Genomic DNA, 27,950 nt, shown 5'->3' with positions numbered 1-27,950 from the left:
TGATGATTGAATGTGAGCTGAGACAGGTGACTCCAACATAACATCTGTCATGTTGCTTCTAACCCATTTCTTCTCTTTTTTTAAATAGGGCTTGGAATAATCAATACAATCAACAGATTTTAAAGTGTACTCAAGGCCGGTCAGAGCTTTTATATCCAAAGAGGTATTGAATTTGGCACTGGCCAGAAAGTTCCCGAGAGCAGCAGTTTTGCACCATTTCCTCAAAAAATGGAGAGGAGAGACAAAGCTGAGACCATCAGGTATGTCACTGTGTGCAGTCTGGGTCTTTCCAACCCCAGCTGCTCTAATACTCTGCTTCTGGAAGTTGCCCTTTTACATGGAAAGGGGCTTCTCAGAGAAACCTCATTTGATGGCCATTGTCCCTGCTGCTGCTAAGTCACTTCAGTCGTATCCGACTCTGTGTGACCCCATAGACGGCAGCCCACCAGCCTCCCCTGTCCCTGGGATTCTCCAGGCAAGAACACTGGAGTGGGTTGCCATTTCCTTCTCCAATGCATCAAAGTGAAAAGTGAAAGTGAAGTCGCTCAGTCGTGTCCGACCCTCAGCGACCCCATGGACTGCAACCTTCCAGGCTCCTCCATCCATGGGATTTTCCTAGCAGGAGTACTGGAGTGGGGTGCCATTGATTTTCCCTAGTGCAAGGCATTTGTGTTTTTGCCACACCATGTGGCATGTGGGATTCTAGTTTCCCTACTAGGGACCGAACCCATGTACCCTGCGTTGGAAGTGCAGAGTCTTAACCACTAGACCGCTAGGGAAGTCCTGTAAGGTATTGTAAATGGCACCAACTACTCTCTACGTAAAATGGTACTGACTTGGTGGTGAGCTTAATGTGAAATTGTAAATCCATGACTTGGCCAAAAATGTGAAAGCAGGATTCCATTTACACCCAAAAGTAGAGTAGAGGTCTGTGTCCCTGGCTCTCTCATCTGAAGCCTCCCAGGTATGCTATCCACTCCCTGCCACTTATGGGTCTACCTGTTTGTTGATGCTGAGAAAACAAGAAAAGGGATAAAGTGGGGAAGTAGCTCTTAGGATGAACAGGACTTGTGTTCTAATTCCTGACTTGTCACTGGCCAGGTGACCCTGGGCAAGTAACCTAATGTCTCTTGGCCTCAGTTTCTCCAACTGTCAAACCAGAATTAATAGAAAACATTCATTTTTGTTTTGTGGGTTCCTAAAACCATGCTAAGTATTTTTGAGACATTTAATCAAAATGTAAGGAAGATGCTATGATTGTCCTTATTTTACAGATGAGGACATTGAGACTTTCAGTCACTCAGGTCATTTTCCTAATGTCATATCAATGGATTTGAATTCAGATCTCTTTGTTTCCACAGGCTCTTGAAAGTTAAAGTCACTCAGTCATGTCTGACTCTTTGTGACCCCATGGACTATACAGTCCATGGAATTCTCTAGGCCAGAATACTGGAATGGATAGCCTTTCCCATCTCTAAGGGATCTTCCCAACCCAGAGATCGAACCCAGGTCTCTCACATTGTGGGAGGATTCTTTACCAGCTGAGCCACAAGGGAAGCCCAAGAATATTGGAGTGAGTAGCCTATCCCTTCTCCAGTAGATCTTCCCCACCCAGGAATCAAACCTGGGTCTCCTGCATTACATGCAGATTCTTCACCAGCTGAGCTATCAGGCTGCTGATAGTGGGTTAAATGATCACTCTAATCCCTCTCAACTCTAAAGTCTTAGAATTTTATGATTTAACCAAAACCAAAAATGAAGAAGGGGAAGATAAAGAGAAGGCAAGTGCAGGTAGAAGGCTTCCACCCAGAGGACTGGCTCAGGAAGGTTAGCTTTTCTTGGTCTTCGTGTGTTTTTCTCAGGAGACACAGGAGATTGGATGGATGCAGAGGACAGGCAAGAGCCCAAGCATGAGAACGTTCTGCTAACTGTCCAGGCTTCACAGCAATGAGCACTACCCTCTCAGGCTCCACCTTCTTGTGAGATCCTGGCCGTGGGTTTGCTGTGGAGGACAGGCACCCCATCAATGTGGGTTCTGAGGACCCACTGTGACACTGGCCTGGCTCTAAATAAGTGAAGGGCAGCTCCTACCCCCACTCCCAAGGCAAAGAAAGGTGGTTTTATCTTGAAATGAATAATCAAACAGTTTCACTGGTGGTTCAGTGGTAAAGAATCTGACTGCTAACACAGGAGACACAGGTTTGATCCCTGGGTGGGGAAGATCTCCAGGAGAAGGAAATGGTAATCCAGTATTGTTGCCTGAGAAATCCCATGGACAGAGGAGCCTGGAGGGCTATAGTCCATGGGGTTCCAAAGAGTTGGAAATGACTTAGCAACTAAAAAAAACAGCAATGATCAAAGTGTCTACACCTAATTTTGTGTTTATGGCTTTGTATCGTTTTTCTTATAGAACTCCCCTACTTCTGCTGATTACATAGTCTTCAGGTATGGCAAGGCTAGTCTTATTCTGACATTTTTGTTCATGAGAATGCAAGTCATTGAAATAGACTGAAGTAGGGCTCCTTGGCTTTAAAAAATATGGACCTGTTCTAAAGTAATGTTGAATATAAGTCATTTTTCTAGACTCTTCAATAGCTTCCAGAAATAAGGTTCAGAAAACTCACCCATTAGCTATGTAGCTTTTACCAAACTGTGGAAGGCACTATGGAAGGCTTTTGTATTCCTTTAAAAAATGACTCTAGCGTTTTTCCAGTAAATGGTTGATACCTATGAAGCTCTTATTTAGGGCTGATCCATGGTCAGTAAGTTTGTTGGTAATAGGTTTAGTTAGAAGCAATGTAGCCTCAAGTACATAATGTCCCTCTTCAAAAGAAAACATTAAAATTACCCCTTTGGGGGGACTTCCCTGACCATCCAGTAGTTAAGACTTTGCCTTCCAATGCAGAGGGTGTGGGCCTGATCCCTGGTCGGGGAGCTAAGACCCCACATGCCCCATGGCCGCCAAAAAACCAAAACATAAAAAACATACTGTAACAAGTTCAATCAAGACTTTAAAAATGGCTCACATTAAAAAATCTTTTTTAAAAAATTGCCCTTTTGTTTTTTCTCTTTAAATTAGCAATTATTACATAAATGCTCTGATACAAGCCAAGGAGTTTTTCTCCAAAAGTTATTCTTTCCCCCAAGAAAGGTTTTAACTTATGCTTAAGTTTGTGTAAAGTTTCTCATAATTAGTAGTGTTCTATTATTTTATCATGAAAACCAAAATCCTCTTTAAAGAACACATGTAAACCAGACAAAATCTCAATCAGTTAGTTTTGGATGCTTGTAGAGATCAACTGGGGGTGTGTCCCTGGTAGTTCAGCTGGTAAAGAATCCGCCAGCAATGCAGGAGACCTGGGTTCAATCCCTGGGTTGGGAAGATCCCCTGGAGGAGGGCATGGTAACCCACTCCAGTATTCTTGCCTGGAAAATCCCCACGGACAGAGGAGCTTGGAGGGTTACAGTCCATGTGGTCACAAAGTTGGACACGACTGAGTGACTAAGCACAGCACAGCACAGAGATCAACTGACTAAATGGGAACCTAAAAAAGAGAGAGGCAAGACAGATTTAATCACGATAGTAGGGTTGATTTGGAGAAGGCAATGGCACCCCACTCCAGTACTCTTGCCTGGAAAATCCCATGGACGGAGGAGCCTGGTAGGCTGCAGTCCATGGGGTCACTAAGAGTCGGACGCAACTGAGCGACTTCACTTTCACTTTTCTCTTTTCATGCATTGAAGAAGGAAATGGCAACCCACTCCAGTATTCTTGCCTGGAGAATCCCAGAGACGACGGAGCCTGGTGGGCTGCCGTCTATGGGGTCACACAGAGTCAGACATGACTGAAGCGACTTAGCATAGCATAGCATAGCATAGGGTTGATTATCTCACATTTGGCAAGACTATATAACTTTTTAAATAATTTAATGATCAATTTGAAAACTTTACAGGAAGTGTTTAAATTATGGATGATGCAAATGTATATATATTGAATGTTTATGTTGAATATATATATATTGAATTTTTAAAAAAACAATTATCTGGAATACTAGGTGAAAGGATGCTTGGACATTGCGGTAAAATTTCCAACGATTATATGCAGATGCAAAAAGGTGTCTTTAATTAACACTCAGAAGGGAGTGAAAATTATGTGCTCTAGAAAACTTACAGATGACCTGAAATCATGAAGACATTGAGATAAAACTGTGTAGATACAACTATTCCCTGAATTGGGAAAAAGGTGATTTCTAAATTAGCATGTCTATCCCTTTTAAATGTGCATATAAAACGTATTTCTGAAATATTACATATAGATACTTGACTATTTCACTTACATCTATCAAAGTTTATATACACTAACTGTTAAAAATGAATCCACGAAAATTTTTTTTGGTCGTTCTTGTTGGAAAAAAAAAAAGGCAATCCCTTTACATATGAATACAGTCTCCTTATAATGAATAAAAATTTCTGTTAAAACACACCTAATTCAGTTAGGACAGGTGAACTGACTTTACATCATGTTAAATATTTGAATTTTTTCCCTAGGAATGAAAAAGTTGTGAACTGCTTATACCAGAATCGTAATGCACTTTTTAGGCTGGTTTGCTTTCCTTGGGGAGGAGGTGGCTCCACTTATTTTGCCAAATGGGGCCAAGATATTCCTAATTCCGTGGAAGGTATGTAAACTTTTATCAGTAAGTAATTTGCAAGGTCAGATAACATGCACATACAAACGATACAGATTTCCTTACTGGGGGATAGTTAATATTAATCGACACTCAAGATTGTTGTTCAATAATGTGATTTTTCTATTTCCAGAGCAAGAAATTCTGTTATCTTCTGTTACCAAATTAAACATGTTATACCGTTTGTTAAGGCCAATAGGTCACTGAGATTCTGTTCAGACTCTGTTCAACTTTTTTATGCCCCTTGTCTGTCTATTACCCTGTCTGTCTTAGGAATTTTCTTTCTTTCTTTTTTTATTGTTGTTGTTGTTTAGTCTCTAAGTCATGTCTGACTCTTTTGTGATTCCATGGACTGCAGCCCATCAGCCTCTGTCCATGGGATTTCCCAGGCAAGAACACTGGAGTAGATTGCTATTTCCTTCTCCAAAAGATCTTCCTGACCCAGAGATCAAACCCGCGTCTCATGCACTGGCAAGTGGATTCTTTACCTGGAATCCCCTGTCCTAGGCACTTTCTTATTGGTGGACTGTGAGCTTGAGTTTTTTTCTCACAGCAGCATGAAAGTGAATTAAACACCACTCTTAAGTCATTTTCTGATTATATTTTCTTATTCCCTGACATGGGTGACTTAAGATAAGTCAAAAGCCTTGAGGGACAAAACACTGTACCTCTTATCTCTCTGAAACTGTAAGTCGCTCAGATGTGTCCAACTCTTTGGGACCCCCATGGACTGTATAGTCTGCCAGGCTCCTCTGTTTATGGGATTCTTTAGGCAAGAATACTGGAGTGGGTTGCCATTTCCTTCTCCAGGGGATCTTTCCCATCCAGGGATCGGACCCAGATCTCCTACCTTGCAGGTAGATTGTTTATAGTCTGACCCACCACAGAAGTCCTTTATATCTGAGGTCATGGCATCTAATTCTTGGCTGACATTGCAGCACTGTTTTCTAACTTTTGGCTCAGCTGGTAAAGAATCCACTTGCAATGCAGGAGATCTGGGTTCAACCCCTGTGTTGGGAAGATCCCCCAAAGAGGGGAAAGGCTACCCACTCCAGTATTCTGGCCTGGAGAATTCCATGGATCGTATAGTCCATGGGACTGCAAAGAGTCAGACACGACTGAGGACTTGCACTTTTCCAACTTTCCCTCTCTAGCCCTGTGGGAATACATACAGTGCTGCTGACTTCTTGGCCTCTTAAAAGTAAAGCAACTATATTCCAACAGAAATTTAAAAAGAAAAAGTAGGCCTCCACCTGCAGTCTAGAACTTGCAACCTGTACCAGGTAATTGACACATCTCTACAACAGGAAAAAGGCTGGAGAAATCGCACTTCACTTCTCCAGAGTTTTCCTCCCTTCAGGGAGGTCCAGGTTGCCCCAGAAGTTCAATGATGCCTTCAGACAGGTACTGTGTGTGTGTGTTATTCAGCTTCCCTACCTGTTCAATGAGAGGATTTTTCTGCTGTAAGGCATTAAAAATTTTTTTATTGGATTATAGTTGATTTACAATGCTGTGTTAGTTTCAGATGTGCAGCAAAGGGACTCAGTTATACCTATATTCACTCTTTTCTTTTTTTTCTTTTTTTATAGACTCTTTTCCCATTTGGCTATTACAGAGTATTGAGTAGAGGTCCCTGTGCTATATCAGATCAGATCAGTCGCTCAGTCGTGTCCAATTCTTTGCGACCCCATGAATCACAGCACGCCAGGCCTCCCTGTCCATCACCAACTCCCGGAGTTCACTCAGATTCACGTCCATCGAGTCAGTGATGCCATCCAGCCATCTCATCCTCTGTTGTCCCCTTCTCCTCTTGCCCCAAGTTCCTCCCAGCATCAGAGTCTTTTCCAATGAGTCAACTCTTCACATGAGGTGGCCAAAGTACTGGAGTTTCAGCTTTAGCATCATTCCTTCCAAAGAAATCCCACGACTGATCCCCTTCAGAATGGACTGGTTGGATCTCCTTGCAGTCCAAGGGGCTCTCAAGAGTCTTCTCCAACACCACAGTTCAAAAGCAGCAATTCTTCGGTGCTCAGCCTTCTTCACAGTCCAACTCTCACATCCATACATGACCACAGGAAAAACCATAGCCTTGACTAGACGGACCTTTGTTGGCAAAGTAATGTCTCTGCTTTTGAATATGCTATCTAGGTTGGTCATAATTTTCCTTCCAAGGACTAAGCGTCTTTTAATTTCATGGCTGCAGTCACCATCTGTAGTGATTTTGGAGCCCCCAAAAATAATGTCTGACACTATTTCCACTGTTTCCCCATCTATTTCCCATGAAGTGATGGGACCGGATGGCATGATCTTCGTTTTCTGAATGTTGAGCTTTAAGCCAACTTTTTCACTCTCCACTTTCACTTTCATCAAGAGGCTTTTGAGTTCCTCTTCACTTTCTGCCATAAGGGTGGTGTCATCTGCATATCTGAGGTTATTGAGATTTCTCCCGGCAATCTTAATTCCAGCTTGTGTTTCTTCCAGTCCAGCGTTTCTCATGATGTACTCTGCATATAAGTTAAATAAACAGGGTGACAATATACAGCCTTGACGAACTCCTTTTCCTATTTAGAACCAGTCTGTTGTTCCATGTCCAGTGCTAACTGTTGCTTCCTGAGCTGCATACAAATTTCTCAAGAGGCAGATCAGGTGGTTTGGTATTCCCATCTCTTTCAGAATTTTCCACAGTTTATTGTGATCCACACAGTAAAAGGCTTTGGCATAGTCAATAAAGCAGAAATATATGTTTTTCTGGAACTCTTGCTTTTTCCATGATCCAGCAGATGTTGGCAATTTGATCTCTGGTTCCTCTGCCTTTTCTAAAACCAGCTTGAACATCAGGAAGTTCACGGTTCACGTATTGCTGAAGCCTGGCTTGGAGAATTTTGAGCATTACTTTACTAGTGTGTGAGATGAGTGCAATTGTGCGGTAGTTGGAGCATTCTTTGGCATTGCCTTTCTTTGGGATTGGAATGAAAACTGACCTTTTCCAGTCCTGTGGCCACTGCTGAGTTTTCCAAATTTGCTGGCATATTGAGTGCAGCACTTTCACAGCATCATCTTTCAGGATTTGGAATAGCTCAACTGGAATTCCATCACCTCCATTAGCTTTGTTTGTAGTGATGCTTAAAAGGCCCACTTGACGTCACATTCCAGGATGTCTGGCTCTAGGTGAGTGATCACACCATCGTGATTATCTGGGTCGTGAAGATCTTTTTTGTACAGTTCTTCTGTGTATTCTTGCCACCTCTTCTTAATATCTTCTGCTTCTGTTAGGTGCATACCATTTCTGTCCTTTATCGAGCCCATCTTTGCATGAAATGTTCTCTTGGTATCTCTAATTTTCTTGAAGAGATCTCTAGTCTTTCCCATTCTGTTGTTTTCCTCTATTTCTTTGCATTGATCACTGAAGAAGGCTTTCTTATCTCTTCTTGCTATTCTTTGGAACTCTGCATTCAGATGTTTATATCTTTCCTTTTCTCCTTTTCTTTTTGCTTTTCTTTTCACAGCTATTTGTAAGTCCTCCCCAGACAGCCATTTTGCTTTTTTGCATTTCTTTTCCATGGGTATGGTCTTGATCCCTGTCTCCTGTACAATGTCACGAACCTCATTCCATAGTTCATCAGGCACTCTATCTATCAGAGCTAGGCCCTTAAATCTATTTCTCACTTCCACTGTATAATCATAAGGGATTTGATTTAGGTCATACCTGAATGGTCTAGTGGTTTTCCCTACTTTCTTCAATTTAAGTCTGAATTTGGCAATAAGGAGTTCATGGTCTGAGCCACAGTCAGCTCCTGGTCTTGTTTTTGCTGACTGTATAGAGCTTCTTCATCTTTGGCTGCAAAGAATATAATCAATCTGATTTTGGTGTTGACCATCTGGTGATGTCCATGTGTAGAGTCTTCTCTTGTGTTGTTGGAAGAGGGTGTTTGTTATGACCAGTGCATTTTCTTGGCAAAACTCTATTAGTCTTTGCCCTGCTTCATTCCGTATTCCAAGGCCAAATTTGCCTGTTACTCCAGGTGTTCCTTGACTTCCTACTTTTGCATTCCAGTCCCCTATAATGAAAAGGACATCTTTTTGGGGTGTTAGTTCTAAAAGGTCTTGTAGGTCTTCATAGAACCGTTCAACTTCAGCTTCTTCAGCGTTACTGGTTGGGGCATAGACTTGGATTACTGTGATATTGAATGGTTTGCCTTGGAAACGAACACAGATCATTCTGTCGTTTTTGAGATGGCATCCAAGCACTGCATTTCGGACTCTTTTGTTGACCATGATGGCTACTCCATTTCTTCTGAGGGATTCCTGCCCACAGTAGTAGATATAATGGTCATCTGAGTTAAATTCACCCATTCCAGTCCATTTCAGTTCGCTGATTCCTAGAATGTCGACATTCACTCTTTCTATCTCTTGTTTGACCACTTCCAATTTGCCTTGATTCATGGACCTGACATTCCAGGTTCCTATGCCATATTGCTCTTTACAGCATCAGACCTTGCTTCTATCACCAGTCACATCCACAGCCGGGTATTGTTTTTATTTGGCTCCATCCCTTCATTCTTTCTGGAGTTGTTTCTCCAGTGATCTCCATTAGCATATTGGGCACCTACTGACCTGGGGAGTTCCTCTTTCAGTATCCTATCATTTTGCCTTTTCATACTGTTCATGGGGTTCTCAAGGCAAGAATACTGAAGTGGTTTGCCATTCCCTTCTCCAGTGGACCACATTCTGTCAATAGCGTAATCTAACAAACCATCAGGCATCAATTACTACTGCCTTTTCAATACTACTATTTTGAAATATTTGCTTCACATTTTATTTTTACTTTTGATTAAGATCTCTATTAATCTTCTTAAAATACAACTATTTTTAAAAATGGCTTTAGATTTATGGAAACATTGCAAAGTTGTTCTCAACTATCCTTCATCCAGTTTCCTCAATTATCTTCGACACACAGTTTCATGTCATTATATTTCAGGGACATTTACATGGATTATAATTTCAAATATTAGTTCTTTACCAGTCTTTTAGTTTGTTTACCTTTCTTGAGAGTTGCCATTTATTCCTGTATTGGAACACTCTCTGCCTTTTATGATTATCACCTTCTTTGGGGATCTTTTCCTTCTTTCTTTGTTTTCTTATTCCCAGCTCTTTTATTCCTGTCCTCCATATCCATTTAAATACACTGCATCTGTTACCTCGCAGACAACATTCAGTCATTTTAAAAATAATTTTTGTCCCTTTAATCAATTTCTTTCCAGTATTCTGTCAGCCCTTTGCGTAACTGTCTGACTATTTCTGTTCAGGATTTTCAATTTCTGAGTTAGAGTGTTTTTTCATATCTGCAATTTCTCATTTGAATTTATATTAGAGTTTTGTATGGTTTGGTTTGCTTTGTGAGCTTTTTAAAAAGCATGTTCAATCATTAGCTGAAAAAGTTTGACTCTTACTTTCTTTGTTTTGTGTGTTACGCTTACTTCTACTCATGATGAAGTGTGTTGCATTTTCCTGACCCACAAAAACAGGTCATTCTGGAACTTTGAGATGTTTTGAGGAATAAACTCAAATTCTAAAACAGTGGGACTCATATGCTACATTTTTGCAAGGAAGGAAATGAACTTACATTTACATATGCATAAAATACCTTTCAAGGCTTATGTTAATAATTGATACATTTGATTGCCCCTAGCTGGTTAACTAGGTGGCTAAGGAAGGAATGATGCTAAAGCTGAAACTCCAGTACTTTGGCCACCTCATGCAAAGAGTTGACACATGGAAAAGACTCTGATGCTGGGAGGGATTGGGGGCAGGAGGAGAAGGGGACGACAGAGGATGAGATGGCTGGATGGCATCACTGACTCGATGGACATGAGTCTGAGTGAACTCTGGGAGTTGGTGATGGACAGGGAGGCCTGGCGTGCTGCGATTCACGGGGTCGCAAAGAGTCAGACATGACTGAGTGACTGATCTGATCTGATCTGAAGAGTAAGATTTGGAGAGATTCTTGCACTGCAAGCCTTTTTGTACTTCTTGAACCATGTATGAATTTAAACTGCCCTGGAAATTAAAAAAAAAAATCCTGTATGAAAAAACAAACAACCACCCAGGTCATTCAGCAGGGAGTAGCCCAAGGCAATTAGTTGGTTACTCTGTTTATTAGACCAAGGGTGTCCTCTTCTGTCACTATAAGTGAAGTGCAGTTTATAAATAAATGACACTGTAGAGTTGGGGGTTCATTCTTCTGATTCTCTGATGCTACCTGGCATCTGTAGGGCTCTTATCTTCAGCCACTTCCTTCTTTATTTTTGCCATCAGGCCTCCAAGGGATGTCCCTCCCTTTCCAATGTGCTTTTCTCAGCCACTACAACTCTGCTCCCTCATGCTTTCCAAGCCCCTTTCTCTCCATTTCCAGGTACCAACGCTCTGCCATGGGAGTCTCCCCAAAACCCATGCACTGGAAGAAGAGAGCCCTGTTACTAATATATAAATATATTTTACAAATTATTGAAGGTCATTTCATATGAGGTTTTCAATCAACAGTTGACAGTTTAAGATAGATATTTCACATATTTTTCTGACTTTATAGAAATGTAACATACTGTAAATATTCCTCTGAAGCTTGCTTTTTTCTCCTCTGTTTTTTTTGAGATTCATCCCTTGGATATGTGACTCTCTACTTCACTGACTTTTAACTAGTATATATTATTCCACTGTGTGACTATATGTGTCTAGTCTTCTCTTTATAGGTATTAAGGTCTTTTTCTGCTATGTATAATAACTTCTGTGAGCAGTCTCATATACAGTTGACCTTTAAAAAATGCAGGCGTTAGGGATGCTGAACCTCTGCACAGTTGAAAATCCACGTATAACAAATAGTTGGCCCTCTGTTTTCAGGGTTCAGCATCTGTGGAATCAACCAGCTGCATTTCTTGTGGTACTGTAGTACTTACTATTGAAAAAAGTCTGCAATATAAATGGACTCTCCCGGTTCAAACTCTTGTAGTTCAAGGGGCAACTGTATGTGTTCATGCATGCATGGATAAAAGTCTATACTTAAAGGTAGAATTTCTGGGTATTGAAATAGGAATGTCTCTACTTCAAACCGTCCTCCAAAAGAACTGCAAAGATTTATACTGACAAAGCAGCACATGAAAATTCGTATCCCTTTATATCCTTGACAACACTGTTATTGCCAAGGCTTTTAATTTTTTTGCCAATCTGTTCATGAAATTATTCTGACTTTGTTCTAATATTTCCAGTGTTATTGAGATGTAAATGACTGGATAAGCTTGGGGCTTCCTAGGTGGTGCAGTGGTAAAGAATCCATCTGCTAAGGCAGGAAACGCATGAGACAGATGTTCAATCCCTGGATCGGGAAGATCCCTTGGAGGAGGAAATGGCAACTCGCTCCAATACTCTTGCCTAAAAAATTCCATGGACAGTGGAGCCTGGCGGAATACAGTCCATGGGGTTGCAAAGAGTCATACATGACTGAGTGAGTGCACACACACACACACATGCATGCACATGGTGAATAAATTTAAGCTGAACCACATAACTTGACATGTATATATTGTGAAATGATCAACATGTAAGTTTAGTTAACATCTATCCTCTCAAATAGTTTCAGCTATCTTTCCTGTGATAATTTTTTTGATCTATTCTCTTAGCAATTTTCAAATATGCAATATAATATTGTTAACTATAGTCACCATGTTATTTTACATTATGTCCCTAGAATGTATTCATAGTAATCAAAATAGTATCCTATTGGCATAAAAACAGACACACGGGCAAATGCAATAGAATCGAAAGTTCCGAGATAACCTCCCAAATACACAGTCAACAAACATTTGACGAGAGCGATATGAAAGTCACTCAGTTTTGTTAGATGCTTTGCAACCCCATGGACTATACAGTCCATGGAATTCTCCTGGCCAGAATATTGGAGTGGGCTGCCATGCCCTCCTCCAGGGGATCTTCTCAATGCAGGGATTGAACCCAGGTCTCCTGCATTGCAGGTGGATTCTTTACCAGCTGAGCCACCAGGGAAGCCCACAGAAAAGACAGTCTCTTCAATAAATGGTGCAGGGAAAGCTGGATATTCACAGAAGAATGAAACTAGACCACTCTCACCACTCACTCAAAAAATTAACTCCAGAAGAATTAAAGACTCAAACATAAAACCTGAAATCATAAAACTCCTAGAAGGAAACAAAGAAAAAGCTCCTTGACATTAATCTTGGTTACAATTTTTCAGAGATGACACCTACAGCCCAAACACAAAAGTAAGATAAATTAATAAGATAAGTCCAAACTAAAAAGCTTCTGTACCATAAAAGAATCAGCAAAATGAAAAAGCAACCTACCAAATGGGAGAAAATATTTGCAAATAAAACCTCTAAGAAGGAGTTAATAGCTAAAACATATAAGGAACTCATACAACTCAATACCAAAAAACAATGATTTTAAAACTGAATAAACAGAGGAACTGAATAGATATTTTCTGAAAGACAACTTACAGATGGCCAACAGGTGCACGAAAAGATGCTCAACATCACTCATCATCAGGGAAACACAAGTCAAAACCACAAGGTATCACCTCACACCTGTTAAAATGACGGTTCCCAAAATGACAAAAGACAACAAGTGTTGATGAGGACGTGGGGAAAAGGGAACCCTTGTGCACTGTTGGTAGGAATATGAATTAGTGAAGTTACTCTGGCAAACAATATGGAAGTGCCTCAAAAAATTAAAAATAGAACTACCACTGCTGCTGCTAAGTCACTTCAGTCGTGTCCCACTCTGTGTGACCCCATAGACGGCAGCCCACCAGGCTCCCCCATCTCTGGGACTCTCCAGGCAAGAACACTGGAGTGGGTTGCCATTTCCTTCTCCAATGCATGAAAGTGAAAAGTGAAAGTGAAGTCGCTCAGTCATGTCTGACTCTTAGCGACCCCATGGGCTGCAGCCCACCAGGCTCCTCCGTCCATGGGATTTTCCAGGCAAGAGTACTGGAGTGGGGTGCCATTGCCTTCTCCGAGAACTACCACATGATCCAGCAATTCCACTTCTGGGTATATATCTAAAGAAACGAAACTGGTTATCTCAAAGAGATAGCTACCCGTCCCATGTTCATTAGAGCATTACTTACAATAGCCAAGACACGGAAGCAACCTAAGTGTCCATTGATGGATAAATGATATAGAAAATGTGATATCTAGATAGACAGATAATGGAATAATAGTTAACACTGAGCCGGAAAAAAGGAAATCCTGCCATTTGCAACATCATGGATGGATCTTAAGGGCATTAGACTAAGTGAAATAAGTCAGACAGAGAAAGACAAATACTATATGGTATCACTCATATGTGGAATCTAAAAGAACAAATTCAGAGAACAGAAGTAATTGGAGGAAATGGGTGAAGGTGGTCAAAAGGTACAAGTTCCAATTGCAAGATAAATTACTCTGATTTTAAACGGAGCAATCCTTGTTATAGGTGAGACTGGGTGTTTTTCACATATACACATATTGTTGTTGTTCAGTCACTCAGTTGCGTCTGACTCCTTGCGACCCCATGGACTGCTGCAGCAATGCCACACTTCCCTGTCCTTCCCAATCTCCTGGAGTTTGCTCAAATTCATATTTCTATTTATGTTTCCTTTCCTGTGAGTTTCTCATCAGATTCTTATGCTTACTTTTCCATTTGATTCTCCTCTTTTTATTGATGTATAGAAATTCTTTACATATTTATGACCCTAATTTTTTAGGTATTGCTGGTTAAAATGTCTTTCCCAGTCAATGCCACCTCTTTCTTTACATGTCTTTTGATTTGTGGAAGTCTTAAATTTTAATATAGTCAAGTTTATCTCCCTTAAAGTTTGCACTTCTTACAGCTTACTTTAAAAAGTATACCCTGTCAGTCACAAAGTTATTTGCCAATATTTTCTTTTATCAATTTTAAAGTATTTTGTCATATTCAGGCTAGAATTGACTTTTCTATATCGTGTAAGAGCTAGGTATTTATTGATTTCACATGAATAATCAGCTGACTTGGTTATTCAGAGACCTACACTTTCCTTCCCACTGATTTTAAATGGCAACACAGTTATAAAGTGAGTTCCCACATGTATGTCATCTATCTCTAAGCTCTCTATTCTGTGCCATTGGTCTATTTGCCTTTCTCTTAAATTTAAGGCACTTCAATGCCTTGTCCTTCTCAGTCACCCTTGAAACTTGGTGTCTTATATTCCTGATACAAGCCACGATGGTGTGGTCACTCACCTAGAGTCCTGCACATCCTAGAGTCCAAGGTCAAGTGGGCCTTAGGAAGCATCACTACGAACAAAGCTAGTGTAGGTGCTGGAATTCCTACTGAGCTGTTTCAAATCCTAAAAGATGATGATGTTAAAGTGCTGCACTCAGTATGCCAGCAAATTTGGAAAACTCAGTAGTGGACTGGAAAAGATCAGTTTTCATTCCAATCCCAAAGAAAGGGAATGCCAAAGAATGTTCAAACTATGCACGACTGCACTCATTTCACACGCTAGCAAAGTAGTGGTCGAAATTCTCCAAACTAGGCTTCAACAGCACATGAACCGAGAACTTGCAGATGTTCAAGCTGGATTTAGAAAAGGCAGAGACCAAATTACCAACATCCGTTGGATCAAAGAAAAAGCAAGAGAATTCCAGAAAAACATCTACTTCTGTTTCGTTGACTACACTAAAGCCTTTGACTATGTGGATCACAACAAACTGTGGAAAACTCTTAAAGACATGGGAATACCAGACCACCTTACCTGCCTCCTGAGAAACCTGTATGCAGGTCAAGACGCAACAGTTAGAACCAGACATGGAAAAATGGACTGGTTCCAAATTGGGAAAGGAGTACATCAAGGCTGTATATTGGCACCCTGCTTATTTAACTTATATGCGGAGTACATCATGTGAAATGCTGGGATGGACGAAGCACAATCTGAAACCAAGATTGCTGGGAGAAATATCAGTAACCTCAGATATACAGATGACACCACGGTTATGGCAGAAAGTGAAGAGGAACCTCATCAAGAAGCTCTTGATGGAAGTGGAAGAGGAGAGTGAAAGAGCTGGCTTAAAACTCAACATTCAAAAAACAAAAATCATAGCATCCAGTTCCATCACTTCATGGCAAATAGATGGGAAAACAATGGAAACAGTGACAAACTGTATTTTTCTGGGCTCCAAAATCACTGCAGATGGTGACTGCAGCCATGAAATTAAAAGATGCTTGCTTCTTGGAAGAAAAACTATGACCAACCTAGACAGCATGTTAAAAAGCAGAGACATTACTTTGCTGACAAAGGTCGGTCTCTTCAAAACTATGGTTTTTCCAGTAGTCATGTATGGATGTGAGAGTTGGACCATAAAGAAAGCTGAGCGCTGAAGAATTGATGCTTTTGAACTGTGGTGTTGGAGAAGGCTCTTGAGAGTCCCTTGTTCTGCAAGGAGATCTAACCAGTCCATCCTAAAGGAAATCAGTCCTGAATATTCATTGGAAGGACTGATGCTGAAGTTGAATCTCCAATACTTTGGCCACCTGATGCAAAGAACTGATTCATTGGAAAAGACCCTGATGCTGGGAAAGAGTGAAGGCAGGAGGAGAAGGGGATGAAGAGGATGAGATGGTTGGATGACATCACTGACTCGATGGACATGAGTTTGAGCAACCTCCAGGAGATGGTGAAGGACAGGACGGCCTGGTGTGTAGCAGTCCATAGGGTTGCAAAGAGTCAGGCACAACTAAGCGACTGAAAACAAGAAGCCATAGACAGTCATTCTGTTAGCATAGGCTCATGACTGGAATTTTTAATTCCCTCTTATTCTTTTTTTCTCTTCTAGTTATACCATTTACCTTATTGTGAGCCAAACTCTGCACACATGTGATTCATCCAGTGTTTCTAAATGTTTTTTAAAAATTCTCTCTATGTTGGAGAGTATTTTTCAGATATGTAGTCTGCTGTAGCTTGTGTTCATTTAATCAGCAAATTCTAAAATTTTTCTCTCCTTACATTTGACTACTATTATTCACATCTTTGAAACTCTTCCCATCATATTAACATAAGCCCTTTCACAGTATCACAGCAACCCTCCCACCATCTGCACACATTAACCATCTTCCTTTACTTCCAGTGCATGCCATACGGCTTGCTGGGAGAGAAAGTCGGCTTGAAGAACCTTTTGCAAGTGACATGAATCAGATAGTTGATGAAATTGCCTGTGCCCTGCTGCCGATCATCCAGGGTGAATATTTTGCATTTTTTGGCCACAGGTATTTAACCTCTGTTTTTAATTTTTTTTATTTTGTTGTTTTTAAACCTCTGTTTTGAAAAACATTTGGGGGACTTTTTTCCACCACAGATCCATGGTTAAGGTTGTCCTCTGTGTCTTATGGGATGTGTGCCTTTGTTTTAGTTTGGTTTTGATATTTCATCACTGCTTGAAAGAATGATTGATTCAGTATGGTTAGAGCTCTTCTCAAATGAGACAGTCAGACTGAAAGAAGTCCTAGCAGGGACCGAAAAGATGGAAAGCCCTAGTGCTGAAGTGAACGAAACCTCTCCTTCAGGAGTGCGTAAATCCTAGGCTTCTCTCGGTATCTTCTCTTTTGAAAATAGCCCCAGTATTGGGTAACTCTGACCAGCCAAGGCTCTTACAATTGGCCAGTTTGTACAATCATCCTACTTTTTTTCCCTTTTAGGCAGAAAGCATTAAGATTTGTAAAATCAAGACTCTAGCAGCAATGTATATCCCATTTATTTTTTAAATTAAAAAGGATAGAAATAGTATGTATTTCTTAAGCCAAACTGTAGAATTTTAAGGTTAAGTCATAAATATCAGAGTTCTGTCTGCCTCTTACTCAGTTCAACCTTCGGCAACTTCCTTGGGTTTCTGAATTAAGTTTCTTCCTCTGTGAAGCTGGAATGATAATGGCTCCATTTCTGAGGATTAAATGAATAATAACCATAAATTACTTGGTATTATGGTAAGGACTCAGTACATTTTGGCTCCTGTATTATATATATTTACAGATATGATTGAGAAAAAAAAAATGAAAAATTGAAGTATCCATTATCCTAGATAATCCTTCAGAATTTTGATGTGACTCCATAGTATTTTTGATGTTGGGATCCTATTTTATATTTCTTCCTAATTTCCCCCCTGCCCCCACTTAAGCTATTGCTATGGAGATCTGTAATCGCTGCAAGATGACTTTGTCAATTCCTTTTAAGAGAATACTTATTTCTATCTTTTTTTCTGTTATAAAAGCACTTTGATGACATTTTGGTAGAAAATTTAGTATACATTTCTTATAAATTTCTTAAGGACCACATGTCCAGAATTGAGTTAATGATATATACATTGATAGAGCACTTGATAGAAATTTCCAAATCACCTTCAGTTTACACTCCAGCAGCAATGACCATGGAACTGAGTTTCCTTTGTTCATTGCCTGAAGATATTTGCAAAAAATGCTCTTGATCAATACTGTCTACAAAATGTAACTACGTAATGTCTACAGCAGTTCACAAACTTTTCATTCCTGGCACTGCTTTAATACTGGGTTGACCAAAAGGTTTGTTCGGGTGTTTCTGTAACATGGTATGGAAAAACCCGAACAAATCTTTTGGCCAACCCAATACTTCTAGAAGCATTGGGGGGATCAAAGAGATTTTATGTGTGGTTTATCTATCAATATTTACCATATTAGAAAATAAAACTATGAAACTTTCCAGATACTCAACGTTAATAATCCCCTTATATGCTGATATAAAGAATACATATTTTATGCAAGACTATATTCTCCCAGAAAAGCACTGTGGGAAGAGTGGCACTATTGTACACTTTGGCACACATTTAATGTCTGGCTTATTAGAAGGCAGCTAAGATTCTCTCTTTTGCATTCCAACTATGCTGATAACCCATGACACAAGTGGTGTATGGAAAACTCAACTATACTCTCATAAAAAAAAAAAAAAACACGAGAGTTTAAAAGGGAAACATTTTAGCAATATTCTAAAAAAGGCTTTAACCTCACAGACTACCTGAAAAGGTGACAGGGACTCCTGAAAGTGCCCAGACTATACCTTGAAAACTGCTGATAAATATTCGATACATAATGACATCTATCTTTCAGGGAGGAAAGGAAATTTAAACTAATTTCAAGACATGGTGGAAATCAGTACTCAATCTTAGTTTGAATTATCTAGGATGTCTTGAAACACTGCAGATGTGGCTGCAAATCATTGAAAACCTGCTGCTGCTGCTGCTGCTAAGTCACTTCAGTTGTGTCCGACTCTGTGAGACCCCATAGACGGCAGCCCATCAGGCTCCCCCTACCATTTACAAATAAGTTAGCTATTATTCAACTAATATAAGCTCTCCTTTGGTCTGTTTCTTGATCATTGCTATGTTTATGATGCTTGTTCTTGTGGACTTCTGATGTATTACCATGAGTTTTGTTGAATAGTTATTATCATGTTTTTCTTCCCCAAATGTAGTATGGGATCTTTTACTGCTTTTTTTACCGCACTACATCTCAAAGAAAAATATAATCTAGAACCAGTACATTTATTTGTGTCAAGTTTAAGCCCTCCTCATGTAAGTAATTTCATTTTCCTTAGGGAGGGTGGTGGAAAGGAGGGAAGTGCGGTGGGGAAATCAAGTCATTGTTTTCCGTTCTGATGAGTTTTGATCCAGTAGACATGGTGATGAATAAAAGATACTATTGGTTAATGAAACACTCACAAATCTCTTTTACTGTCCTCTTCTCATCTTTGCTCTGAAATGCACTTTAACTGTTTCCTGGTCAGTGCCTGCACTGGCCCAGGCATCTCTGATTAAAACTATTGATTCTAAGTGTATTTTCCTCCATTCTGAGTCAGCAGAGGATTTAACTTTCAGCAAACTAACTGGATCATTCTTTTTTTTTTTTTCAATAAAAAATGTTTATTTATTTTTGGCTGGGCTGGGTCCTCGTTGCTGTGTACATCTTCCTCTAAGTTGCAGAGAGCCAGGGCTCTTCTCTAGGTGCGGTGCAGGCTTCTCATTGCAGTGGCTTCTTTTGTTGTGGAAAGAGGCTCCAGCGCACACAGGCTTCAGTAGCTGCTGCACATGGGCTGAGCAGTTGTGTCAGGCAGGCTTAGTTGCTCCGCAGCATGTGGGATCTTCCTGGACCAGGGATTGAGCCAGTGTGCCCTGCACTACCAAGGCAGATTCTTTTCTGGTGGTCAGGTACTCCTGTCTGCCATCAGGTGATGGTCTGTAAGCACTTCTGTGTCTGAAGGTGTATTCCTGACGTATCCGTGGAGAGACATGTACTCCACGTCCACCTACGTCTCTGCCACCTTGTTCTTCCCACAAGGCAGATTCTTAACCCCTGGACCACCAGGAAAGCCCTGATCAGAGAATTCTCAAAATCACCAAAAGGGAGCGTAGAGAGCGTTCAGCGTCTGAGCAGGTGCTTTAAATGAAATGTCAGACTAATGTTTTTACTGTTTCAAGTCAAAGGCCCGCATTCATCTCCACAAAGATGATTTGTGTAAAGAAGAAATTTTCTATGTAATGAAGAAAGTGGGAGGCATTCCTGACAAATTTTTTGATAAGAAAACGAGTCCAGAATTTGTTACCAGATTGTTAGCAGATCTTCATATTTTGAATGATGTCACGTAAGTCATTAAGGCACGTTTTTTTTCTCTCTCTCTCTCTTTTTAAAATAATTATCTATGGAAGATGCAGGTTGGCTGTTCTCTGAGGATCCTTATCCAGGAAGGCAGAGTTTGACTTGCTTTCTTTTGAGGCCCACCTGTGATATTTTTGCCGCCTTAAAATGGAGCCTGGGCATGGAAATTACATCAATCAATGATGCACAGGGCATCTTTATCTTTTTTTAAAAAATGTGGTTCAATGTGTGTTGGGTTGGCCAAAAGTTTGTTCGAGTTTTTCCATAAGATCTTACAAAATCCCCAAATGAACTTTTTGGCCAATCCAGTATGCTTTATCACATAAAAAACATTTGTTGAATAAGTTACTAATGTCAAAGGATGCTCATCTTCTTAGGGGAACAGCAGAAGGGGATCCCTACTTATTAAATATGTGGAGGTGATCCAGGACAAGGGAGTGGTTTGCTTCTTGGGGGAATTTTGTTCCAGAACCCATTTGGCTCCATGACACCTGACTATTCCTGTCTCCTGAGAGGTCTCACTGACATTTGATTCTTCTAATAGGACTGAAGTCCTAATGTTCCAGATACTGGCCCTAATAAACTGAAACCACAAGGTTCTCCTTTTCCTAATCTCCCCACAGCAGGTCCTGTGGGGCCAGCATTTGGGCCTCAGTCACTATTATATACCATCATGCATTTCTTCAATTTTGTCTGGCTCTTGTCTCCTTTGGGGAGGAGCCAGACAGACGGGTCTGTGTTCCTTTTCTTTCTGCCACTGTGCCTGGAGCTGAACCTAGGGCCTCCACAGGCAGTGCCTGTGAGTAGAACTTTATACAAATAGCTTTAAAAAAGGAAAAAAGTGGAGCAGACTTGAAGCACCTTGAGAACAGAGACAATCCTATTCATTTCTATCACATCTCTGCGTTCACACCAATGCTCACCTCTGCTCCACCACTACGGGCACTAGCTGCCCTGGTCTGTCATCTCTTTTCATTTCTACCCCAACCGTCTGAGCAAACGTGATCCCCATAGGGCTGTGCTGTCTGTGTTCCTGGCTTAGCGTAGAGTCAGAATCCAAGAAACACCAGTCCAAGTCTGACATCCCCTACCCCTACTAAAGGAAACGTAATCCAAAGCACTGTGGACATTAGTGAAATAGCGTAGGCAAAAGCTGCTTTTTAATTAAGCCTCGTACAAACATGCCTTCTGTAGAGGCTGTTCACCAGGATCCAGACCCCTGGCCTAGTGGCTGTGAGATTTGGACTCAGGGTCCCGTCTCTCAGAGGAAGGGATGCTGAGAGTAAACCCCTCAAGGTGTGGTGGGTGAGGATGCAAGGAGGTCATGTTTGGGAGATGCCGTGGATATGGCACACAACAAACCACCCTCAATTTTTAAAAATCCAACCCAACAATTCACTACCAGAGGTTCTGATGACTTTGGGGAATTAACATTTGTTAAGAAGAACCCTGAGTGCTGGAAAGGGAGCCAAGGTTCAACAACAGACCCTGAGAGAAACTGAAATAGAGAAGTTCATGACTCACGGGTGGTGGAGGAGGTCCATGGTGCACCTAGTGGGGCCACACGGGGAGGTCAAGGCCAACTGCAGGCAGAGAGGTGGCTGGACCTGATGGACACGCCCTTAGGCCTGGGTGGAGGGCTTTGGGGTTCCTGGGCTAAGTCCGGATTGCTATTGACCAAAGAGCGAACCCCAAAGAGCGGGTTTTGGTAAACTTCATGGGAGGTTTATCTAAAAGGTACACAAGGGAAGGCTCCAGGGGGCCCAGAGCAGCTGTCACCTAGGCCACTGGGGGAGGGTCACAACAGGAACTCACCCGTTTGTGACTCTGCTCCAGGAGGGCCAAGTGTCAGGTCCAGGCTCTCACAAGCTGCCTGGCCACACAGCATGGCTGCTGAGGCACCAACATTATAAAGCAGTTTAGCTAAACTCTCAAGAGGTCTCAAAAGAAACCTCCCCCAGACTGAAAATAAAAGTCATCCACAAGGATATTCTACTCGCAGAATACCAAAAAAAAAAAAATTTTTTTAACAGTCTCACCCTCTCCTCAGAGAATCAAATCTCAGGAGCTACTTAGAAGGATTCACTTCCTCTCTCCAAATCTCAAATGTCCTAAGCTTGTTCTGGATTCTCCTCTTGCTGCTTCAGCTCCTTCCCCTTCCTTGGTCTGCTTTCCTCTCTCCACCTCTCTGCAGCACTCAGCTTTTCCCAATATACAGGAAATCAGGCCTGGAATGTCTCTCCACCCTCTCCTTGCCCATCACCCACCCCCAAGGCTCAAAGCCCGGAGGTCAAAAGGAAAATCTGAGGCAGGAGGGAAGGCTTTGCAGCTCCACTTCACTGAAGCTGTCCTCCCGTCCTACTCGGACGAACACACAGTCCTCTTCTCTCTCTGGGACCCTGATGACACACATGTCAGGCTGTCTGTCATCATCCCAGGGCTCTCAGATGTTCTCCTTCAAAAAAAATTTTTTTTCTTTTCGTTTCAGTTTGGATAATTTCTATTAACCATCTTCACGTTGACTTTGCTCAGCTGTATCAGATCTACTGATGAGCTTGTCAAAGGAATGTCCTATTGCTGCTGCTGCTTATTTCCAGGATTTCTTTTGGACTCTTTCTTGCAGTCTTCACCTCTCTAATGAACTTCCCTATTTGTTCACATATGTCCATCTTTCCTATGAAACCCTTTGGCATCTCCATCATAGCAACTGTCAAGCCCTTGTCTGACAGTTCCAACATCTGGGTCTGATTTGAGTCTTGTGCGTATGTGCTAAGTCACGTCAGTCGTGTCCGACTCTTTGCAATCCTATGGACTCTAGTCTGCCAGGCTCCTCTGTCCATGGGGTTCTCCAGGCAAGAATACTGGAGTGGGTTGCCATGCCCTCCTTCAGGGGATCTTTGCCACCCAGGGATTGAACCGGAGTCTTTTATGTCTCCTGCTTTGGCAGGTGGGTAAGTTACCACTGGGCCACCTGGGAAGCCCATTTAAATCTTATTCTTTTAATTACTTTGCCTCTTGACAATGGAGTTATTTCTTGCTTTTTGTGTCTGATAATTTTTTTTTTATTTAAAGCTAGGTATCATGCATAAAACAGATATTCTATTGAAAGATATCATGCATGAAACTGACATAAATATATTTTATGATTTGAGCACATCTCCTCTGGCAGGCCATGAATGTGGGGAGTTGGGTCAATCCAGACTGGAGATGAGCTGAGTTTCAGTTTTGTTGCTACTATGGTTACACTTCAGGGCAATGGTTCTCCCAAGTTACTGCGTGCTTACTGTGGAGACTGGACTGGAGAATTTTTCTCAATTTTTCTGTCTCTCTCCAGGCTCTCCCCACTGACAGCTGTTGTTTGGTCCCCTATGTGTGATGCTAGCCTCTGGGGTAACAAGGGGAGCTGTTGGACATCCGAGCCAATCTTCAGCTTCAGTCTTAGTCAGGTCCTCTGTGTCTAGGCCTTGTGGGTGGGTCTGGTGGGTATTGGGTGGAAGTTTCCAGTCCCTCCCCAGTAGTAGAAGACTTTGCCTTGGCTTTTGTATAGAATTGGGGGCCTGGTAGCTCAGCTGGTAAAGGATCCACCTGCAATGCAGGAGACCCTGGTTTGATTCTTGGGTCACGAAGATCCCTTGGAGAAGGGATAGGCTACCCACTCCAGTATTCTTGAGCTTCCCTGGTGGCTCAGATGGTAAAGAATCTGCCTGCCAGTGGGAGAACTGGGTTTGATCCCTGGGTTGGGAAGATCCTCTGGAGGAGGGCAAGACAACACACTCCAGTATTCTTACTTGGAAAATCCCAATGGACAGAGGAGCCTGGCAGGCTACAGTCCATGGTGTTGCAACGATTCAGACACAACTGAGTGACTAAGCACAGCACAGGGGGCCCAAGACCCTTCCCATTCCTTCCCCCAGGGTAGAGGGTTAATGCTTCCATCCCCTACATCCATGGGTCTTCCCATGTGCCCTGGGTGGGGGGCGTGGAGGGCAAGTGTTTGATGCCCCTCCTCTAGCAACTGAGATTTCTGCTTGGTAGGAGGGGAGGACTTGACTGGGGGCAGGGTCAGTGTCCATCTGATGGTCACATCCAATTTCCTGCTGCCCACCTGCCCTGCAGAGAGGGCTATTTCTGACCTCCTGCCTTGTTCCTAGTCTTTCTCATGAACCCCTAGTGGGGGCCATGGACAGAAGCCTATGAGTCAGTGTGAACTGCATCTGACACATCACCCCATGCTTGGTCCCCAGCACTTGAGCATTTGTAGCTGGTTCCTTCTCGCCCACACGGACAGCAGACACCCTTCATCCTGTGCTCTGCCCACATGATGAGCCAGTCCCTGTGACCCATTTCTCCTTAGAGGGGCCCAGTCTTCCTTGGAGTTCGGTTTCTGGTTTGCCTTGCAAACTCAGCTTCCTGAAGAGTTCAAGAATTTATGGTTTTGCAGTTTGTCGGGCTTTTTTCCTTGTTAGGCCACAAGTGGTGCTCCTGGTTTTCTACATTCCAGGCAGAAGTGGGACTTCTTGCCTGGACTATTGAAATAGACAATTCTTTGTCCCCTTCAGTCTGCTCGACACATTGTACCAGAAGGGATGACTGTCAAGTCTGGTCACGATGTGCCTTGCGCTAAATCCTCCTGGTGGCTTCCTGACTCTCTTAGGATGACCACATTCCTTCAGGAGACCTACACGTGGCCCTTTCTTGCTTAGTATTATTTCTTTTGGGGCATACCACATTGGATGTGGGATCCTGGTTTCCTGACCCAGGATTGAACCTGCACACAGCAACCCTCTCCCAAACAAGGGAGGGCTGGAGGATAGAGAGGTGGCTATTTCAGGGGAATGACAGTTAAAGATACTACATAGCCAGCCCCATTTTGTGTTGGACTGGGTGCCCAGGTGCTACTTGTCTGCACCTGACTGTTCTAGAAGCCAGAAGATCTTGGAAAATAACCTGGACCACAGTGACTCTCAGACAGGTGCCGACATGTAACGTGCCACGGATTAAAAAAAATAAAATGTTTGTATTGCTGTAAACAGTAAAAGGGAAGGAAGTGAGGACTTGTTTGATTTAAATGAGGTTATTAATAGGAAAAGATTCTAGGGGGTGTCTATTATGAAACGTTACTAACTGGCTCCTTTATATTTGCAGCTCTGACATACCCTCTAAGACTCGTCTTTCTTGTGACATAACATGCTTTTCTGGATCTGAAGATATACCACTGGATATGGAAGGTGAAGTGATCTTGATGGTTTGAGGTGTTTTATTGAGATATCTGATGATTTCCATGCCAGAGGTGCTGGCATGCCTTACAGCACAGATCTGCTTTTTTTAAATGTCCTGTACTAGTATATAAATCCAGTCACACTTTTTTTTCATACACTACAAGGGGATGTGTAATACCCATGCTTCTTTTTATATCCTTAAACTATTGCTATACTTCAAGTAAGTGTCTTTTTTAAACGATTCATTTGTGTAAAAATGGTCTGGTCAGTATAGGGCACAAAGGCAAATAAAAGTATTAGTGTTAACAACAACAACAAAACTCTCAACTGGCAGTTACATGGAGTAGAAAACTGGTCCCGGTTTTATCTAGTGTAAACGGAGAGATGTCAGTTGTGTGTAAAATGGGAGAAGGCGGGTGATACCACTGTATACTGCTAGGTCTCTGAGAAATTAAAAATTCAGGGTGTACAGAACATGAGACCATGGAAGTAACCCTACGACTAGTGTGCTCTTAGAAAAGTAACACCTGGGAGTAACTCTGTGGGTGGTGGCGTCATCTGTTATTAAATACAATTCTGTTTTTTCAGCCTGGAAAGATGTAACCAGTGGAAGTTTTGACAGTTTTGTGCTTCCAGGAAACCACTTCTATCTTATGGAACCTTCCAACACAAGCTTCATCAAGAAGTACATAACCAAGACTCTAGAAATATCAGCGTTCACCTCTTGACAGATATCTCCCCTTCTTGGTCTTAAAACAGTCCAGTTGATTATCTGATACTCTTCTTCAGTTTTTTTAGAGTAGCTTAGGACTTTGTTTCAGAGATTGGAAAATGATACATTTGCTGCTGTCAGGGTGATGGTTATCTACAAATGTATTTCCCCAGAGCATTTACGTATCTAGGGGATGAAAGATGAATGGGTCAAGAATACTTCCGGGAGGGTCTTTCTTCTTTGTATTAGAATCTCATTTGAGTCTCATCTGTGGAAGTTTTGTCAATGAAATTCCTGCTTGGTCGATGATTTATTTCTTCCTTTCGGTTATTCTGACAGTGAAAATCACAGGCAGGGGAAGTGCTTGAAATGAAATGGCTGTTTCATTAACACACTGTGGCCCAAAGCCTGATCTCACCTTTTGAAATATAGGGTTGCCCCATTCAATGAGGAAATGTAGCCTACTGTTAAAATAAGACAGCCCTGAATAATCATTGCTGCCTGTCCTGGCAAGTCCCCGGAATGCCTGTAGCCTTCTTAGGTTCTCTTCTAAGGGGTTCCTCCAACCTGGATTGCCTGTTGTCTCTGTGTGTCCCTGCTGCTCTTTATGCAATGACCAACTGGGACTCAGGGCAACTGTTTGGGGTCTAGTCCTTGGCATGCAGAGGGTCAAGCACAAATGCCAGACCCAACAGGCTGCCTCAGCTTTGTGTGTGATCATCTGAACCAGACATAGAGAGAAAGCACACCAGTTAGAAACAGACAGAAGAAAAAAGGGGGAAAATTAAATAGGAGAATGACTTGAGTCCGAGCAACGGCAGAACACCACTGGTAGGATTCATAGATACCTACTGCCTGGATGGAGAGGCACCATATCCCCAGGGCTACGTGGGTCCTGCCATCTCTGCCAAGTCCCAAACTGTGTGTGTCTCTTGGAATCCTAGCTGTTCAATTGGCACCTTGATTTGTTATCTCCCTCGGTTCTTCACAATAAAGCCCCTACTTCATGCAACCAGTGTCTCTTCCTTATGGCTTCAAATGCTTGACACAGCTTGACACACTAAAATGTCGCCTTCTAAAGCACGGATGTGTTTGGGATCACATAATAGGGGGTTGTGTTTTTGTTGGTTTAAAAATAGTATATAGAGAATCTTAGTAAGTTTAAGGGAAATGCACACAAGAGGGATTTTTTAGAATGTATCATTCTTTTTAATATTTATTTATTTACTTGGCTGCAGTGGGTCTTAGTCGCAGCATGTGAACTCTAAGCTGCAGCATGTGGGATCTAGTTCCCTGGCCAGGGATCAAACCCGGGCCCCTGCATTGGGACCTCTGAGTCTTAGCTACTGGACCACCAGGGAAGTCCCCATTGTTTCTTTTTAACAAAGTGAAAATAATACAAAATTCACCATGGCGGGGAGAAGGGTTTTGAGTTAGAATTCATGTAATACAATTGAGCTAAAGGTAACCTCAAGAAACTATGTTCCCTGTTTAGTACGCACTGAACTGTGCTTTACTCTTTGGTGTAGGATACAGGGCTCCATTCTGGAAGGATTGGTGCTAAAGGAATCTAGATTTGTGATTATTCATTCGAACAACCTGTAGTTACTA

The 27,950-nt window shown here is 41.9% G+C and overlaps 1 protein-coding gene across 1 annotated transcript; it reads left to right on the top strand.

Annotated features, from left to right (window-relative positions):
- Positions 1 to 88: 88 nt before the first annotated feature.
- On the top strand, positions 89 to 26,648 carry OLAH (oleoyl-ACP hydrolase). The gene is made up of 7 exons (XM_086335197.1): positions 89 to 260; positions 4,549 to 4,679; positions 16,859 to 16,997; positions 19,228 to 19,327; positions 23,163 to 23,359; positions 25,554 to 25,636; positions 26,216 to 26,648. Exons 1-7 carry the CDS (start codon positions 229 to 231, stop codon positions 26,353 to 26,355), a joined length of 822 nt encoding a protein of 273 aa, XP_086191323.1. The 5' UTR covers positions 89 to 228; the 3' UTR covers positions 26,356 to 26,648.
- The last annotated feature ends 1,302 nt before the right edge of the window (positions 26,649 to 27,950 follow it).

Source organism: Bos grunniens, chromosome 13, assembly GCF_055505025.1.
Source record: "Bos grunniens cultivar Pamir isolate PY7600 chromosome 13, Bosgru_T2T1.0, whole genome shotgun sequence".
NCBI classification, from domain to species: domain Eukaryota; kingdom Metazoa; phylum Chordata; class Mammalia; order Artiodactyla; family Bovidae; genus Bos; species Bos grunniens.
The sequence above is the reverse complement of the archived record's forward strand: the minus strand, read 5'-3'. Positions and strand labels throughout refer to the sequence as shown.